This window comes from Lolium rigidum, chromosome 6 (assembly GCF_022539505.1).
Source record: "Lolium rigidum isolate FL_2022 chromosome 6, APGP_CSIRO_Lrig_0.1, whole genome shotgun sequence".
Lineage (NCBI taxonomy): Eukaryota > Viridiplantae > Streptophyta > Magnoliopsida > Poales > Poaceae > Lolium > Lolium rigidum.
In genome coordinates, this window is record NC_061513.1 from 171113227 (window position 1) to 171129430 (window position 16204).

A 16204-nucleotide genomic window follows, 5' to 3' on the forward strand; every position below is an offset into this window, starting at 1 on the left:
TTGTTGCCACATGCTTATGCATTACGGAGGAGTCCATTATCTGTTGTCCATGTTGTCCCGGTATGGATGTCTAAGTTGAGAATAATCAAAAGCGAGAAATCCAAAATGCGAGCTTTCTCCTTAGACCTTTGTACAGGCGGCATGGAGGTACCCCATTGTGACACTTGGTTAAAACATGTGCATTGCAAAGATCCGGTAGTCCAAGCTAATTAGGACAAGGTGCGGGCACTATTAGTATACTATGCATGAGGCTTGCAACTTGTAAGATATAATTTACATAACTCATATGCTTTATTACTACCGTTGAAAAAATTGTTTCATGTTTTCAAAATAAAAGTTCTAGCACAAATATAGCAATCGATGCTTTCCTCTTTTAAGGACCATTCTTTTTTACTTTTATGTTGAGTCAGTTCACCTATCTCTCTCCACCTCAAGAAGCAAACACTTGTGTGAACTGTGCATTGATTCCTACATATTTGCATATTGTACTTGTTATATTACTCTATGTTGACAATTATCCATGAGATATACATGTTACAAGTTGAAAGCAACCGCTGAAACTTAATCTTCCTTTGTGTTGCTTCAATACCTTTACTTTGATTTATTGCTTTATGAGTTAACTCTTATGCAAGACTTATTAATACTTGTCTTGAAGTACTATTCATGAAAAGTCTTTGCTTTATGATGCACCTGTTTACTCATGTCATTACCATTGTTTTGATCGCTGCAATCATTACATATGTTTACAAATAGTATGATCAAGGTTATGATGGCATGTCACTTCAGAAATTATCTTTGTTATCGTTTTACCTGCTCGGGACGAGCAGAACTAAGCTTGGGGATGCTTGATACGTCTCCGACGTATCGATAATTTCTTATGTTCTATGCCATATTATTGATGATACCTACATGTTTTATGCACACTTTATGTCATATTCGTGCATTTTACGGAACTAACCTATTAACAAGATGCCGAAGTGCCGATTCGTTGTTTCTCGCTGTTTTTGGTTTCAGAAATCCTAGTAACGAAATATTCTCGGAATTGGACGAAATCAAGACCCGGGGGCCTATTTTGCCACGAACCTTCCGGAAGACCGAAGAGCATACGAAGTGGGGCCACGAGGTGGCGACACCACAAGGCGGCGCGGCCAAGGGGGGGCCCGCGCCGCCCTATGGTGTGGGCCCCTCGTCAGCCCTCCGACTCTGCCATTCCGCCTACTTAAAGCCTCCGTCGCGAAACCCCTGATGCGAAAAACCACGATACGGAAAACCTTACTGAGACGCCGCCGCCAATCCCATCTCGGGTGATTCGGAGATCTCCTCCGGCACCTGCCGGAGAGGGGATTCATCCCCGGAGGACTCTACACCGCCATGGTCGCCTTTGGAGTGATGAGTGAGTAGTTCACCCCTGGACTATGGGTCCATAGCAGTAGCTAGATGGTTGTCTTCTCCTCATTGTGCTTCATTGTTGGATCTTGTGAGCTTCCTAACATGATCAAGATCATCTATCCGTAATACTCTATGTTGTGTTTGTCGGGATCCGATGGATAGAGAATACCATGTTATGTTAATTATCAAGTTATTACATATGTGTTGTTTATGATCTTGCATGCTCTCCGTTACTAGTAGAGGCTCGGCCAAGTTTTTGCTCTTAACTCCAAGAGGGAGTATTTATGCTCGATAGTGGGTTCATGCCGCATTGACACACGGGACGAGTGACGAAAGTTCTAAGGTTGTCGTTGTGTTGTTGCCACTAGGGATAAAACATTGGCGCTATGTCCGAGGATGTAGTTGTTGATTACATTACGCACCATACTTAATGCAATTGTCTGTTGCTTTGCAACTTAATACTTGGAAGGGGTTCGGACGATAACTCTGAAGGTGGACTTTTAGGCATAGATGCGGTTGGATGGCGGTCTATGTACTTTGTCGTAATGCCCAATTAAATCTCACTATACTTATCATGACATGTATGTGCATTGTTATGCCCTCTCTATTTGTCAATTGCCCGACTGTAATTTGTTCACCCAACATGCTTTTATCTTATGGGAGAGACACCTCTAGTGAACTGTGGACCCCGGTCCATTCTTTAATACTGAAATACAAATCTGTTGCAATACTTGTTTTACTGTTTTCTCTGCAAACAATCATCTTCCACACAATACGGTTAATCCTTTGTTACAGCAAGCCGGTGAGATTGACAACCTCAGCTGTTTCGTTGGGGCAAAGTACTTTGGTTGTGTTGTGCGGGTTCCACGTTGGCGCCGGAATCCCTGGTGTTGCGCCGCACTACATCCCGCCGCCATCAACCTTCAACGTGCTTCTTGGCTCCTCCTGGTTCGATAAACCTTGGTTTCTTTCTGAGGGAAAACTTGCTGTTGTGCGCATCATACCTTCCTCTTGGGGTTCCCCAACGAACGTGTGAAATACACGCCATCACCGACCTGTGGTGTGGGGCCCTCGTGTGGCCCCCCACGTTGCCCTTCCGCCTACTTAAAGCCTCCGTCGCGAAACCCCTGAGGCGAAAAACCACGATACGGAAAACCTTCCAGAGACGCCGCCGCCGCCAATCCCATCTCGGGGGATTACGGAGATCTCCTCCGGCACCATGCCGGAGAGGGGATTCATCTCCCGGAGGACTCTTCACCGCCATGGTCGCCTCCGGAGTGATGAGTGAGTAGTTCACCCCTGGACTATGGGTCCATAGCAGTAGCTAGATGGTTGTCTTCTCCTCATTGTGCTTCATTGTTGGATCTTGTGAGCTTCCTAACATGATCAAGATCATCTATCTGTAATGCTATATGTTGTGTTTGTCGGGATCCGATGGATAGAGAATACCATGTTATGTTAATTATCAAGTTATTACATATGTGTTGTTTATGATCTTGCATGCTCTCTGTTATTAGTAGAGGCTCTGGCCAAGTTTTTGCTCTTAACTCCAAGAGGGAGTATTTATGCTCGATAGTGGGTTCATGCCTGCATTGACACCTAGGACAGTGACAGAAAGTTCTAAGGTTGTGCTGTGTTGTTGCCACTAGGGATAAAACATTGATGCTATGTCTAAGGATGTAGTTGTCAATTACATTACGCACCATACTTAATGCAATTGTCTGTTGCTTTGCAACTTAATACTGGAAGGGGTTCGGATGATAACACTGAAGGTGGACTTTTTAGGCATAGATGCGGTTGGATGGCGGTCTATGTACTTTGTCGTAATGCCCAATTAAATCTCACTATACTTATCATGACATGTATGTGCATTGTTATGCCCTCTCTATTTGGCAATTGCCCGACCGTAATTTGTTCACCCAACATGCTTTTATCTTATGGGAGAGACACCTCTAGTGAGCTGTGGACCCCGGTCCATTCTTTAATACTTGAAATACAAATCTGTCTGCAATACTTGTTTTACTTGTTTTCTCTGCAAACAATCATCTTCCACACAATACGGTTAATCCTTTGTTACAGCAAGCCGGTGAGATTGACAACCTCACTTGTTTCGTTGGGGCAAAGTACTTTGGTTGTGTTGTGCAGGTTCCACGTTGGCACCGGAATCTCCGGTGTTGCGCCGCACTACATCCCGCCGCCATCAACCTTCAACGTGTTTCTTGGCTCCTCCTGGTTCGATAAACCTTGGTTTCTTTCTGAGGGAAAACTTGCTGCTGTGCGCATCATACCTTCCTCTTGGGGTTCCCAACGAACGTGTGAAATACACGCCATCAAGCATATTTTCTGGCTCCGTTGCCGGGGAACTGAAAAAAAGCTACACCACAAAGATTTCTAACTCCCACGTCAACTACACGCCAGCATATTTTATGGCGCCGTTGCCGGGGAGATCAAGACACGCTGCAAGGGGAGTCTCCACTTCTCAATCTCTTTACTTTGTTTTTGTCTTGCTTTATTTTATTTACTACTTTGTTTGTTGCATTATATCAAAACACAAAAAAATTAGTTGCTAGCTTTACTTTAGTTATTGTCTTGTTTGCTATATCAAAAAACACAAAAAAATTAGTTTACTTGCATTTACTTTATCTAGTTTGTTTTATTTACTACTGCTAAAATGGCCACCCCTGAAAATACTAAGTTGTGTGACTTCACTAGCACAAATAATAATGATTTCCTATGCACACCTATTGCTCCACCTGCTACTACAGCGAGAATTCTTTGAAATTAAACTACCTTTCTTGAATCTTGTTATGCGAGAGCAATTTTACAGTGTTAGTTACGATGATGCTTGCTGCCCATCTCAATAATTTTGTTGAATTGTGTGAAATGCAAAAGTATAAAGATGTAGATGGTGATATTATTAAATTGAAATTGTTTCCTTTCTCATTAAGAGGAAGAGCTAAAGATTGGTTGCTATCTCTGCCTAAGAATAGTATTGATTCCTGGACTAAATGCAAGGATGCTTTTATTGGTAGATATTATCCCCCTGCTAAAATTATATCTTTGAGGAGTAGCATAATGAATTTTAAACAATTGGATAATGAACATGTTGCTCAAGCTTGGGAAAGAATGAAATCTTTGGTTAAAAATTGCCCAACCCATGGAGTGACTACTTGGATGATCATCCAAACCTTCTATGCGGGACTAAATTTTTCTTCGCGAAATTTATTGGATTCAGCTGCTGGAGGTACCTTTATGTCCATCACTCTTGGTGAAGCAACAAAGCGTCTTGATAATATGATGGTTAATTACTCTGAATGGCACACGGAAAGAGCTCCACAAGGTAAGAAGGTAAATTCTGTTGAAAAATCCTCTTCCTTGAATGGTAAGGTTGATGCTATTATGTCTATGCTTGTGAATGATAGGACTAATGTTGATCCTAATAATGTTGCGTTAGCTTCATTGGTTGCCCAAGAAGAACATGTTGATGTAAACTTCATTAAAAATAATAATTTCAACAACAATGCTTATCGGAACAATTCTAGTAATAACTATAGGCCATATCCTTATAATAATGGTAACGGTTATGCTAATTCTTATGGGAATTCTTACAACAATAATAGGAATACACCCCCTGGACTTGAAGCTATGCTTAAAGAATTAATTAGTACACAAACTGCCTTTAACAAATCTGTTGAGGAAAAGCTCAATAAAATTGATATTCTTGTTTCTAAGGTTGATAGTCTTGCCTACGATGTTGATCTTTTGAAATCGAAAGTTATGCCTAATAGGGATATTGAAAATAAAATTGTTACTACAGCAAATGCCATCCAAGTTAGAATTAATGAGAATATAAGATTAATGGCTGAACTGCGTGCTAGGTGGGATAGAGAAGAAAATGAAAAACTAGCTAAAGAGAAAAATATAGCTAAAGTTTGGACTATTACGACCACTAGCAACGTTAATGATTCACATGTTGCTGCACCTCCTACTATTAATGATAAAATAATTGGTGTTGGCAATATTTCTACTCCTAGTGCAAAGCGCGCAAAATTACTCGAAGCTGCTAAAAGCTGCTTGAAGCCGTTCGTGATAAAACTGCTGAAAAATTTTCCAACCTTGGGGATGATAATCCCATTGCTTTAAATTGTAATGATTTAGATTTTGATGATTGCCACATCTCTGAAGTTATAAATTTCTTACAAAAACTTGCTAAAAGTCCTAATGCTAGCGCTGTAAACTTGGCTTTCACAAAACATATTACAAATGCTCTCATAAAAGCTAGAGAAGAAAAACTAAAACTTGAAACTTCTATTCCTAGAAAGCTAGAGGATGGTTGGGAGCCCATAATTAAAATGAGAGTCAAAGATTTTGATTGTAATGCTTTATGTGATCTTGGTGCAAGTATTTCGTTATGCCTAAGAAAGTCTATGATATGCTTGACTTGCCACCATTGAAGAATTGTTATTTGGATGTTAATCTCGCTGATAATGCTAAAAAGAAACCTTTGGGGAAAGTTGATAATGTTCATATTATGGTTAACAATAACCTTGTCCCCGTTGATTTTGTTGTCTTGGATATTGAATGCAATGCATCTTGCCCCATTATATTGGGAAGACCTTTTCTTTGAACCGTTGGTGCTACTATTGATATGAAGGAAGGTAATATTAAATATCAATTTTCTCTCAAGAAAGGTATGGAACACTTCCCTAAAAAGAGAATGAAGTTACCTTATGATTCTATTATTAGAACAAATTATGATGTTGATGCTTCGTCTCTTGATGTTACTTGATATACACTTTACGCGCCTAGGCTGAAAGGCGTTAAAGAAAAGCGCTTATGGGAGACAACCCATGTTTTTACTACAGTATTTTTGTTTTATATTTGAGTCTTGGAAGTTGTTTACTACTGTATGAACCTCTCCTTATCTTAGTTTTATGTTTTGTTGTGCCAAGTAAAGTCTTTGATAGTAAAGTAAATACTAGATTTGGATTACTGCGCAGAAACAGATTTCTTTGCTGTCACGAATCTGGGTCTAATTCTCTGTAGGTAACTCAGAAAATTAAGCCAATTTACGTGAGTGATCCTCAGATATGTACGCAACTTTCATTCAATTTGGGCATTTCCATTTGAGCAAGTCTGGTACCCTAATAAAATCCATCTTTACGGACTGTTCTGTTTTGACAGATTCTGCCTTTTATTTCGCATTGCCTCTTTTGCTATGTTGGATGAATTTCTTTGATCCATTAATGTCCAGTAGCTTTATGCAATGTCCAGAAGTGTTAAGAATGATTGTGTCACCTCTGAACATGTTAATTTTTATTGTGCACTAACCCTCTAATGAGTTGTTTCGAGTTTGGTGTGGAGAAAGTTTTCAAGGATCAAGAGAGGAGTATGATACAATATGATCAAGGAGAGTGAAAGCTCTATGCTTGGGGATGCCCCGGTGGTTCACCCCTGCATATTCTAAGAAGACTCAAGCGTCTAAGCTTGGGGATGCCCAAGGCATCCCCTTCTTCATCGACAACATTATCAGGTTCCTCCCCTGAAACTATATTTTTATTCTGTCACATCTTATGCACTTTGCTTGGAGTGTCGGTTTGTTTTTGTTTTTGTTTTGTTTGAATAAAATGGATCCTAGCATTCACTTTGTGGGAGAGAGACACGCTCCGCTGTAGCATATGGACAATTATGTCCTTAGGCTCTACTCATAGTATTCATGGCGAAGTTTCTTCTTCGTTAAATTGTTATATGGTTGGAATTGGAAAATACTACATGTAGTAATTCTAAAATGTCTTGGATAATTTGATACTTGGCAATTGTTGTGCTCATGTTTAAGCTCTTACATCATATACTTTGCACCCATTAATGAAGAAACACTTAGAGCTTGCTAATTTGGTTTGCATATTTGGTTTCTCTAGAGTCTAGATAACATCTAGTATTGAGTTTTGAACAACAAGGAAGACGGTGTAGAGTCTTATAATGTTTACAATATGTCTTTTATGTGAGTTTTGCTGTACCGTTCATCCTTGTGTTTGTTTCAAATAACATTGCTAGCCTAAACCTTGTATCGAGAGGGAATACTTCTCATGCATCCAAAATACTTGAGCCAACCACTATGCCATTTGTGTCCACCATACCTACCTACTACATGGTATTTATCCGCCATTCCAAAGTAAATTGCTTGAGTGCTACCTTTAAAATTCCATCATTCACCTTTGCAATATATAGCTCATGGGACAAATAGCTTAAAAACTATTGTGGTATTGAATATGTACTTATGCACTTTATCTCTTATTAAGTTGCTTGTTGTGCGATAACCATGCTTACGGGGACGCCATCAACTATTCTTTGTTGAATATCATGTGAGTTGCTATGCATGTCCGTCTTGTCCGAAGTAAGAGAGATCTACCACCTTAATGGTTGGAGCATGCATATTGTTAGAGAAGAACATTGGGCCGCTAACTAAAGCCATGATTCATGGTGGAAGTTTCAGTTTTGGACATATATCCTCAATCTCATATGAGAATAATAATTGTTGTCACATGCTTATGCATTAAAGAGGAGTCCATTATCTGTTGTCCATGTTGTCCCGGTATGGATGTCTAAGTTGAGAATAATCAAAAGCGAGAAATCCAAAATGCGAGCTTTCTCCTTAGACCTTTGTACGAGGCGGCATGAAGGTACCCCATTGTGACACTTGGTTAAAACATGTGTATTGCAAAGATCCGGTAGTCCAAGCTAATTAGGACAAGGTGCGGGCACTATTAGTATACTATGCATGAGACTTGCAACTTGTAAGATATAATTTACATAACTCATATGCTTTATTACTACCGTTGACAAAATTGTTTCATGTTTTCAAAATAAAAGCTCTAGCACAAATATAGCAATCGATGCTTTCCTCTTTGAAGGACCATTCTTTTTTACTTTTATGTTGAGTCAGTTCACCTATCTCTCTCCACCTCAAGAAGCAAACACTTGTGTGAACTGTGCATTGATTCCTACATACTTGCATATTGCACTTGTTATATTACTCTATGTTGACAATTATCCATGAGATATACATGTTATAAGTTGAAAGCAACCGCTGAAACTTAATCTTCCTTTGTGTTGCTTCAATACCTTTACTTTGATTTATTGCTTTATGAGTTAACTCTTATGCAAGACTTATTGATGCCTCGTCTTGAAGTACTATTCATGAAAAGTCTTTGCTTTATGATTCACTTGTTTACTCATGTCATTACCATTGTTTTGATCGCTGCATTCATTACATATGTTTACAAATAGTATGATCAAGGTTATGATGGCATGTCACTTCAAAAATTATCTTTGTTATCGTTTTACTCGCTCGGGACGAGCGTAACTAAGCTTGGGGATGCGGATACGTCTCCGACGTATCGATAATTTCTTATGTTCCATGCCATATTATTGATGATACCTACATGTTTTATGCACACTTTATGTCATATTCGTGCATTTTCTGGAACTAACCTATTAACAAGATGCCGAAGAGCCAGTTGTTGTTTTCTGCTGTTTTTGGTTTCAGAAATCCTAGTAACGAAATATTCTCGGAATTGGACGAAATCAAGACTCAGGGTCCTATTTTGCCACGAAGCTTCCAGAAGACCGAAGAGGAGTCGAAGTGGGGCCACGAGGGGCCGCCACCATAGGGCGGCGCGGCCCAGGTGTTGGCCGCGCCGACCTGTGGTGTGGGGCCCTCGTGTGGCCCCCCACGTTGCCCTTCCGCCTACTTAAAGCCTCCGTCGCGAAATCCCTGAGGCGAAAAACCACGATACGGAAAACCTTACTGAGACGCCGCCGCCGCCAATCCCATCTCGGGGGATTCTGGAGATCTCCTCCGGCACCCTGTCGGAGAGGGGATTCATCTCCCGGAGGACTCTTCACCGCCATGGTCGCCTCCGGAGTGATGAGTGAGTAGTTCACCCCTGGACTATGGGTCCATAGCAGTAGCTAGATGGTTGTCTTCTCCTCATTGTGCTTCATTGTTGGATCTTGTGAGCTGCCTAACATGATCAAGATCATCTATCCGTAATGCTATATGTTGTGTTTGTCGGGATCCGATGGATAGAGAATACCATGTTATGTTAATTATCAAGTTATTACATATGTGTTGTTTATGATCTTGCATGCTCTCCGTTATTAGTAGAGGCTCGGCCAAGTTTTTGCTCTTAACTCCAAGAGGGAGTATTTATGCTCGATAGTGGGTTCATGCCCGCATTGACACCAGGACGATGCGAGAAAGTTCTAAGGTTGTCTTTGTCTTGTTGCCACTAGGGATAAAACATTGATGCTATGTCTAAGGATGTAGTTGTCGATTACATTACGCACCATACTTAATGCAATTGTCCGTTGCTTTGCAACTTAATACTCGGAAGGGGTTCGGATGATAACCTGAAGGTGGACTTTTTAGGCATAGATGCGGTTGGATGGCGGTCTATGTACTTTGTCGTAATGCCCAATTAAATCTCACTATACTTATCATGACATGTATGTGCATTGTTATGCCCTCTCTATTTGTCAATTGCCCGACTGTAATTTGTTCACCCAACATGCTTTTATCTTATGGGAGAGACACCTCTAGTGAACTGTGGACCCCGGTCCATTCTTTAATACTGAAATACAAATCTGCTGCAATACTTGTTTTATTGTTTTCTTGCAAACAATCATCTTCCACACAATACGGTTAATCCTTTGTTACAGCAAGCCGGTGAGATTGACAACCTCACTGTTTCGTTGGGGCAAAGTACTTTGGTTGTGTTGTGCAGGTTCCACGTTGGCACCGGAATCTCTGGTGTTACGCCGCACTACATCCCGCCGCCATCAACCTTCAACGTGCTTCTTGGCTCCTCCTGGTTCGATAAACCTTGGTTTCTTTGTGAGGGAAAACTTGCTGCTGTGCGCATCATACCTTCCTCTTGGGGTTCCCAGCGAACGTGTGAAATACACGCCATCAAGCATATTTTCTGGCGCCGTTGCCGGGGAACTGAAGAAAAGCTACACCACAAAGATTTCTAACTCCCACGTCAACTACACGCCACTCGGCCACATTCCTCTCGCGCTTGAAGTAGCGTATTGCTCTCACATGTATCAACGATCTTGTTGAACAAAGATCTACGCATTCGGTACCGGCGACGAAAGATATGGGGCGGGTATGTGGGTACCTCGGCGACGTAATCCCGCACGAGAAAATCGTGCCCAAGAACGCGGTTCCGGGGGATGCACGGCCGCCCCATGGTTGACCCCTTCCTCTTCTTCGGCCTCACGTCCAAGATCTCCTTCGCCTCGAGGATCACAACCGTTTGATCCACGTCGTCATCGAGCAACTCCTCCAAATCGGAGTCGTCGGAGGAGGACAAATCCTCCAATAAAAAACAGCGCGCACGGGTCCATCTGCAAGCACAATGGCGAGGAAGTTAGGAGCTTGACGGCGGTGAATCCGCGGCTACGAGGAGTCTGGGAGAGTTCCATACCTTGGCGGCGGAATGGACGCGGTGAGGCGGAGCGATTATTTCTGCCAGGTAGATTCGGAAGGGACGACCCGTGTACGCCCGAATCTGCGTCGGCGCGCGGTGGCGGCCGGAGGTGGGAGAAGGGGAAAGAGAAGGAGTTGAATTTCTTTCGCACCAATGCGGGAAAAGAGGGGGTTCGCGCTCTCATAGGCTCGCGAAAACGGGAACTTGATGTTTCCGCGGCGAGAAACTGGCTAGCCCGGATATATTTTTTTGTATTGGGGTCTGATGTGGTGTCTGGGCTGTCCTCTCTTTCCTCCAAACCCGCAAAATGACGGTTATTATGCGGTTGGGGTCCGATGCGGTGTAGAGATGCTCTTATCTCTTCTGAGAAGCAACACCATCCATCAATTGGTCTGTGGGATTTGTAGCAGCCCGACATGAGGAACCCGGAACCGACTCTTTTGACGGTGAGAAGTAAAGTCACACGAAACTAAGAAGTAAAGTCAAGGTATGCTGTCATTAAATACCTAATTTTTATACTGTAGCTAATTACTGTATGAGATTACTGTAGCATAAATCAACTAAATTATTTTTGCACCATAATTTTGGTTCCAAGTAATAACTGTAAATACATATCTCAAATTTGCACTACCTAAGTTGATTTGAATCATATTAGAATTAAATAGTATGATTTTGAAGAAGAAAAGTTAGAGTATTATAGCTTCTCTAACTTTCCTTCTCAATGTTAGAGGATCCGGTTCCGAGGAACCTGAGGCAGTGAGCGATCAGCGTTGTTAGAGCAATTCCAATAGTATAGCCAGCTGATGGTTATAAGCCAAGTGCCATGTCATCTATAGTCAACTTAGAGTCAACATATACAATAGTGATCTATAAAAATGTAGTACTTTATCAATGTATGACCCACCTTTCACTCTCATAAAGTACCTAGGAGCACGTGCTAGAGCTGGCTCTTGCATAAGAGCCCACTCTCCTTCTCTCTCCTTCCCTCTCCCCTCCAACTAAGCAATAATATACTATTTTAATCCTTATAGCCAGCTGACTAGGACTTATTGTACTTGCTCTTAAGATTAATTCCAATAGTGTAGCCAGCTGCTGGCTATAAGCCAAGTGCCATGTCATTTATAGCCAGCTTAGAGCCAACACATACAATAGGGAGCTATAAAAATGTAGTACTTTATCAATATATGGCCCACCTTTCACTCTCACAAAGTGCCTAGGAGCACGTGCTAGAGCTGACTCTTGCATAAGAGCCCACTCTCCTTCTCTCTCCTCCTCTCTCCTCCAACTAAGCAATAATATACTATTTTAATCCTTATAGCCAGCTGACTAGGACTTATTGTACTTGCTCTAACAGTAGTAGTACGAGGCAGATGGTGGTACATTATCCAAAGAGACCTCCGAAGTGCAGCCGCCGGTGCAATAAAATTACAATTACTCTTACTTCGGCTGGTCGCACTCCATGGCACACCTAGAGACACAGTAAGCGTGTCCATTTGAGTTATGACCCTAGGAGTACTCCCTTGAGCTCTAAATAATTATTACAAATTTAGGAAAAATCTAGCTAAAATCTGTTTAGATTCATGATGCTGGTGTCATCAAGAAGTTTTCGACAAACACGGCTAAAAATAAAACTCTTACATGAAAGATCGGATTTAACAAAGATGAATAGCGTTGGGTTTATTCAAATGAAACCCACGATGAAGAAGTCACCAATAGGGCTATACAATCTATCTACTAGTGTGCCATGGCACAGTACTATGCTTTTGCAGTGGATGGAACAACTGTCTATAATATCTTATCTAACTATCCAAGATAGTGGACACGAACTACCAGGGCAGCTCCCTCTTATTGGGCTGGGTATGTTGAACTACTGGAACAACTCCTCTTGCTTCATCTCTAGTCGGTCGTTCTCCCACCAGATTCCTTTCGACCATTTTAAACATTAGGATGCCCACCCTTTCATCATATACAAATATACTTATCTAAAAGACGCAACAAATATTTAGAAACTAAACCATCCTAGTTACGTAGCACTTAAAACTACCAAGCGTGTAGGAACTACATGAACCAACAAGTAAATCAAGAATCGTTCCAACCTCGGCTCAGGATCTTTCTAGAAATGGAAAACATTTCTCTCTCTCATCCCGACCGTACCACACAAGCATACCATGAATAGAGATGGAGGAGATAGATGACTCAAGAGTTGCTCCCCTACTTGTATCCTAATTTGCATAATCACTTTTACATCCAAACTACATTCACATATTCATCCACTTGGCACACTCACTGTCACCACGAACTGAAACTCTTCGCGCCTAACCATTCATCTACAGGAAACTCCAAATACAATCGGTTACTTTGTTTTCGTTATTATTTAATTTTTATTTAGGCTCAATCACTTTCTAGCAAATACTTCCTACTCACCATCTCCACATTCACACTTGTAGTCAATTCACTGAAGGCACCGTGACCCGTTGGGTGCGACCGAAACGCCAACAATAATACTTCTCTTCTTTGTCCTCATTGGGTTCGATATACAAATTGGGAGAATGCTTCCACAAATTTAAGCTCTGATGGTGTTGTGTTCTTGCAGGCCATCATCTGGTGCTCCGCCGTGCCCTCCCGCGTTGTCTCGCTCGCCACGCTATTTCTTCTTCTCTTGCTCCATCCAAAACGCTCAGAGGTCAAGCTCTACAATGGAGATGACCATGGATGTTTCAAATCAAAGGTCTCCTACAATACCGAGTCCAAACACATGTGAAATTAGCGGGAACGGGTCCAGGGTCACCTTCTCCAGCACCAACGGCCCTCGGCGAGCCGGATTCGTGGCCAACGGCGCCAACTCAGAGAGATAGTCTCTCCACGGACAAGTTGATGTTTCATAGGTTAATTAATTTTGTAACAAACGTGTATTTGTTTTAGCGAAAGCACATGTGACATGTTCTAATGTTTATCTAGCCATTTGCATCAGTTATTAGCAAAATATAACAAACTCATAGTTTTCTTGGAAAAAGCGTATGATAGATATTACAAAGGTTTTCTTCAAGTGAGTTTTCTCGGATTATTCAACGATGTTTACGTGCTTATTTTAAATTCTGGAAATACATGATTATTTTTTGTAATAGTTTTTATTTTTGTTAAATTCTGGAAATACATGATTATTTTTTGTAATAGTTTTTATTTTTGTTAAAATAGTTGGTAATTTTGTTGTCAATCAATCTATATCAAAACATTGTTCTTAACCTCCTTCTCATTGCAACAAACACATGGTTTTTTTTCGTGTAACAGGTTGCCTTTTGTTGTAAATGAACCCGTGGCTAAAATATTGTTGTTTAACCCCCCTTTTTTTGGAATATTAGTTTTTAAAATGTTGCGACATTTTTTTGTACACAGGTGAGACTTTGTTTTGTTGCAACACCATGTGTAGTTGCAAATCACCATGATGGCATTGTTATATAAATATCAGGATGGTCAGGGACAACGAGATGTATCCCTTCAGTTTAACTGAAGAAGTTGGGATTGCGGGTTGATTTCATAAAAACCAAGGGGCTAAAATGCAAAACATTTATTGTCACTGTTTCTAGACGTTAGATCATGATCCAACGGCGCAACCAACAACCGATTTTCAAGGCCCGTATCAGGCAACAAGTGCTAAAGGCTAACCCATCTCTATCTTTATTTATAGACTCATTACATCATATTTGACATTATATAACGCTCATTCCGTACGATACATTGAAAAAACATCAGAAAAATAGTCAAATTTTCACATCTTTTTTTTGAAATCCAAATTTTCACATCTCTTGTATAGTTAGGATGCACACAGCCATCTAAATACGTTACAACGCATAGCAAAACTATTATGAATGGGAAAATAAATGGAGAACGGCAATAGAAGCTGCAATCCGACACGGCCTATACCATTTACTACATCCCTATTCTTGATGAGTTGGGCTTGGGGCTGCAGGCAACGAAACGAGATAGGCAAATGGAAAGAGCTGAGACGTCAGGGCCTCGCCATCAAAACGAGGCTCCGACGGAAAGATCTGGTGGCCACGCCACGCAACGCAAACATGCAGAGCCACCGCCCCGCCCCCGAAGACCACGTCCGAGAAACAAGCCCAAGCGCACGCGCCCAACAAACAACCATCAGGGGCCACGCGGCGGCGACGGCGACGGCGACGACCGCGGCGCGCGCCAGACGCTCGGCATCCATGTCCGTTCCCTCCGCCGGTGCCAAGGAGCCCCCTAGCCCGCCCCCGCCCCCGCCCACCGAGGCCGGGCGGACGCGGCTCCGGGACGAGCAGCTGCGGCAGCTCCGCGAGCTATTCCTCCGCTTCGACCTCGACGGCGACGGCAGCCTCACCATGCTCGAGATTGCCGCGCTGCTCCGCTCGCTCGGACTCCGCCCCGCCGCGGGGGACGAGATCCACACCCTCATCGCATCCATGGACATCGACGGCAACGGAACCGTCGAGTTCGAGGAGCTCACCTCCTCCCTCTCGCAGCTGCTCCTCGGGCCCTGCCGCCCCTCCGTCGCCGTCGACCACGAGCAGCTCGCCGAGGCCTTCCGCGCCTTCGATCGCGACGGCAACGGCTACATATCCGCCGCCGAGCTAGCGCGCTCCATGGCGCGCATGGGCCACCCCATTTGCTACGCCGAGCTCACCGACATGATGCGCGAGGCCGACACCGACGGCGACGGCTCCATCAGCTTCGAGGAATTCACTGCCATCATGGCCAAGTCCGCCGTCGAGTTTCTTGGCCTCGCCGCCTTGTGAAGGGATTCCGACGCTTACACCTCCGCTTAGAGCATCGAGGAATTCTTCTCCGCCTGTAAATTAGCTCATTTCCCCTTCTTTTCACGCGTCGGATTTGCTATGCACGTAATTAAATTGAATTGGCTGTATTATTTATGTCATTGTAAATATGATATACTCTAGTAGTGAACATTTGATTTGGAATTGTCTCTATCCAGAAAACAAAATAAATTTTGCTGACAAAATAGGAATATGAATTGCTCGATCGTGTTGATCCATATGATTTGCTGTGTTCTCCCAACTTTGATTTTTGAACTGGAATCACCGTGTTCTTCAGTATAGCATATAATCTTTTTTCCCCAGTCAGAAATCCATGCAAACATTTACATGGCTATCTGAAGAAAAAACTGGCACCAATCTCTGGTATTTGGACCCAAAATTGGTGTGTATGAAATAACCGATATGTAAAAACATATCATCAAACTGAGAATCACCCGATGGCTCAATGGTCGGATACGTCGTCGTGTAACCAACCAAGCAACCACTAGGGTTAGATAATCA

General features: G+C 42.4%; 1 protein-coding gene across 1 annotated transcript; it reads left to right on the plus strand.

The window, feature by feature from the left end:
- Positions 1–14956: 14956 nt before the first annotated feature.
- Positions 14957–15820, plus strand: LOC124659428 (probable calcium-binding protein CML12). Its single transcript, XM_047197304.1, has one exon. The coding sequence runs from the start codon at positions 14957–14959 to the stop codon at positions 15662–15664; it is 708 nt and encodes a 235-aa protein (XP_047053260.1). The 3' UTR covers positions 15665–15820.
- Positions 15821–16204: the final 384 nt, after the last annotated feature.